The following is a 3712-nucleotide window of genomic DNA, read 5'->3' on the forward strand; positions in this document are numbered from 1 at the left end:
CCCCTCAGCGTAAGGCGCCGGTGGGGCGGAGCACACATGCCCTCAGCAGAGTGTGTGCTTATTACACAACCGTGTGGTGTTGCTTTTTTTTTTCCCCCCTATAAAAACTTTGAACCTGTATTCCAGAGTTCTCTGAATGTTTTTAATGCCATAAAAGTATACATTTTGATAAGAACGGTCAGAGACTGAAACAGGGCAACCTCCCCAAAGTGCTCTTCACACACAAGGTTTCTTCCAGCGCAGCCAAAGCAGCGTATTTCAGTTGCAGGATTTCACAAAATAACCCAGTATTTGTTTTGCAGTTGCTGTGTTCCACCCTTGGCCTTTTAAAGGTCCCTCACATACAGCCACATACTTTGTTAACATGTTTTTGCCCGTTTCTCGGAAATCCAGAGACACGCCCTCTGATCTGCAGCCCATGTCAGCGTTACAGAGGGAATCTATTCCCTCAAGGCTTTCCTGCTTCCCTTCTCCACAGTGTCGCAGTCCCCAGTAGCACATTTCCCCGCTATACATCATTGCCAGGAAGTGAGTGTCACTAAATATACCTGCAAAAATAATTTAGATCAAGCACTTTATTCTTCTGAGCAAGTACACAGCTTGAAATTATTTTTTTTCAGTAATATTGGAAAATAATTCCAAAAAGAGCAGTTTAAACCTATCAAAGAGGTACACCAGAAAAACAAATGTTAACCATGAGACGATTGACGGTGACCAGAACAGAACCTGGATCAAGGCCTTGCTCATTCCTCCCTACATTTTGCCCCTACAAAATGCTAAAAACTTAAAAGATTGCAAAATAATTATTATTCTGGTAATTGTGTTTGCCTATTTATCTTAAATAACTTCAGTATTTCTTCACAATCCATTAAGCTCAGGGATGATTATGCCTATTATTTTGGAGTATTTCAGTGCTTCCCACAATATAAGCCTAAAAGAAACTGCTGTTTGAGCATCATCTTAACTCGTGTCAACCAGCAGCAGCTTCACTCTTTGACATGTCCACGGTCACTGAAAAAAAAAAAAGTCACGCTCAATAAATCTACAATTCATTTAATGAACCTGGCTTTGCGTTGTGGAGCTGAACTGGAGCAATGCCGCTTCCAGATGAAATTACACAAGGTGCTCTGTGGCCCCACAGCCAGAGCAGAGCTAGTTTCGAGCATGAACAATGTGGACATCACACCCTCAGGACCAGCTGTTTTACATTACAAATCCCCTCCTGCTGCATCACCCTACCTGCATCACACTGATGCAGCCTCAGATCCTCAAGTAAATGTACTACAGTGATGCAAAGTACACAAAGGTATATGAAGTAGGAGACAGATTAAGTTTGCCAAAACGAACCAATTCTGCATGTACTTTCTGCCTGTGTGAAGTCAGTAATGCTGTGTGTGTAACCTGTGTTCTCCTAAGTTTAAATAGGAAAACCATCATGGGCAGCTCTAGCACCCTCTGCAGTCATATTTGTGCTTCCAACAGTTGTCAGTTGACAATGGAAGGTTGTAAAACACACGTTATGCATGAAACACCCACAGCCATAGTTCATTTTCCTCCAGTGCACCCAAAAACAGAGAAAATGAGGACTGCCACCTCCTAAAATCCGTAAGTCACAAAAAAAAAAGGGAGGTGGGAGAGCACTGCTGCCTGCTAATCTGTCCCACCTGTAATTTTTTTTTTGTTCTAGAAAAGTGATGTTTTTTGAATACAAATGAAGTCAAACAACAAAAATACACAATAAAGCATTTCATAAAGTCGAGCAGTTATTAAGAAAAGCAGACTGGGGAGGTTTGGAAGGGTTTTTAATTTTTTTTTTTTTCTGTTTTTTCTTACCTTCACTGAGTAATCGAGCCGTGTCTTTATCTTGAAGTGAGACGTCTTCATTTAACTGAAGAGGGCATCTAAAGCTAAGCATCTTGATCAAGTATTCAACTCCATCATTCAGACACTGAGTACAATTAAAAAAAACAAGAGAAAAAACCCCCACTTTTAGATAAATTCTGATTAATGACAGCCAGAAATAACTTCTCCTTGTGAATTTCCCAAAACCCTATTTAAAAAGAAAAAAACACCCAAACAAACATCAAAATAAGATATATTTTAAAAGCAAAGATGCAAACTTAAAAACTGTATTCACATGCTCAAAGAACTTTTTAAACTCCTTTACCTTTTTAAATACAGCAATGTTTTCTTGTAGCCATTCACTCCTTTCTTTCACTGTATGACAATACATGTAAAGCAGGGCTCCTTTTCTCCAGTAAAGACATTCTAACAACTCTGCACCAAGGATGTCGATGGGCTGAAATGAAATCCCAAAAGTAAACCATCTGAACTACTCATATTCACACTCTCACATATTAAGTCTCTGGAGTCTGTACTTAACAACCAACAGACACAGACATGAGGCCAATACTTTGGATTTAAAGTGCCAAAAGCACGTAGAATCATGAAATGCTAGCAAGAAAAATTCTGAGCACACAACAAGGTATTTGAAAAAAATATTTTCAGGAATCACTATTTAAATAAAAATAAGACTTGAAAATTTTTCCAAAATTTTTCTTAAATTCTGCCAACAAAGACAAAAATACTACTATCCTGTTTCAGCTTTTTTATTTTTAAATAATGAAATAATTAATTTTCTGGCTCAATAATGTTAGCACTCACTTCTTCATTTATGTTGCATTCCCTCACCAGGTCTTCTGGTTCTGAAAGAACAGAAGTAAGTTCTTTAACTTTTTGCAAGGAAGATTCTTCTGGAAAATCTTCATCCACAAGCTGGTTTTCCTCAAAATATGTGATGTCTAAGACAGCCTATGAAAACAAGAAAACACACAATGTAAAAATGCTACCAGCAAAATAATCCAATGGTGGCATGCAGTAACATACAAACTTGTTAGTTTATAAAACATTACAATTTTAAGGTAACTTTTAATATTTACTTTACAAAAGCTGCAAGTTTTCTAAAACATTTCAAAATCCCTCCTGTCCTTACAAGTACCAGCACAATTATCAACTCTTGATTACTTTCTAATCCACGCAAAAGCAGCCCCGCACTTCAGAGATGTTCCCCGCACACACCAACTAAGAGAGATCCCTTTCTCCTACACCCTTTCCTACAACCAACCCTCCCCCGTACCCTACGCGGTAGATTTTCTTGAAAGGGAGTATCTCTGTTTTAAACACACTACCTGTGTATAGAGCTGCAGAAGCGCGGAAGGATGTTCTTTCCCTTCGTTACAAAGGTCCTTCAGTTTGTCCAGAGTAGCAGAGCCCTTTGCTAAGAAGGTATCTGCAGGAAGAATACAACACAGCCTTAGCGCTGGAAAGGACTCAGCAACAGCCCTTCTTGCTCTCCCTTTCCACTTCATATGGTTTTATCCATCCTTCCGGTACCTGCACGAGCAGCTGAACAATACAGCACGTCAAGAGGCCCGTTGTCCCGTCAGGCTACGCCTTTCAGGACTAAATTAAGGGTGTTCACGGTTTCGGCCTGATGTTTCCGAACCAACTCTGCACACACTCCGACTGGAAAGCGGTCACACACCAACAGCACGGCTTGCAACGGGCACGTACACCGTTCCGGGCTCAGCCGCCCCGCTCCTCAGAGCAGTCTCCAGACGGGACCCTGGGCCGAGTCTCTCTCTGGAGGAGGGAGAAGCGAGCTCCCAGCAGCTCTTTCCAGCAGCTGCCCCGCCGCCGGGGCTCCGCGCCT

At 41.0% G+C, this 3712-nt stretch overlaps 1 protein-coding gene across 1 annotated transcript; it reads right to left on the minus strand.

The window, feature by feature from the left end:
• Nucleotides 1-209: 209 nt before the first annotated feature.
• On the minus strand, nucleotides 210-3368 carry LOC104504316 (chromosome unknown open reading frame, human C5orf51). Its single transcript, XM_010148380.1, has 5 exons — nucleotides 3189-3368; nucleotides 2665-2811; nucleotides 2168-2299; nucleotides 1834-1948; nucleotides 210-548 (listed from the first exon to the last, which is right to left on the minus strand). The coding sequence occupies exons 1-5, from the start codon at nucleotides 3366-3368 to the stop codon at nucleotides 259-261; spliced, it is 864 nt and encodes a 287-aa protein (XP_010146682.1). The 3' UTR covers nucleotides 210-258.
• Nucleotides 3369-3712: the final 344 nt, after the last annotated feature.

Source organism: Eurypyga helias, unplaced genomic scaffold, assembly GCF_000690775.1.
Source record: "Eurypyga helias isolate BGI_N326 unplaced genomic scaffold, ASM69077v1 Scaffold52213, whole genome shotgun sequence".
NCBI lineage: Eukaryota > Metazoa > Chordata > Aves > Eurypygiformes > Eurypygidae > Eurypyga > Eurypyga helias.

Bases quoted from the DNA above. Each gene is read 5' to 3' on its own strand.
- LOC104504316 (XM_010148380.1), bottom strand. From the start codon at position 3,368: ATGAAGTGGAAAGGGAGAGCAAGAAGGGCTGTTGCTGAGTCCTTTCCA. The intron at 2,812-3,188 runs GTAGTGTGTTTA...TTGTTTTCATAG, and splicing joins TTCTGCAGCTCTATACACAG to GCTGTCTTAGACATCACATA. The intron at 549-1,833 runs GTAAGAAAAAAC...TTATTTTTGCAG, and splicing joins GGCTCGATTACTCAGTGAAG to GTATATTTAGTGACACTCAC.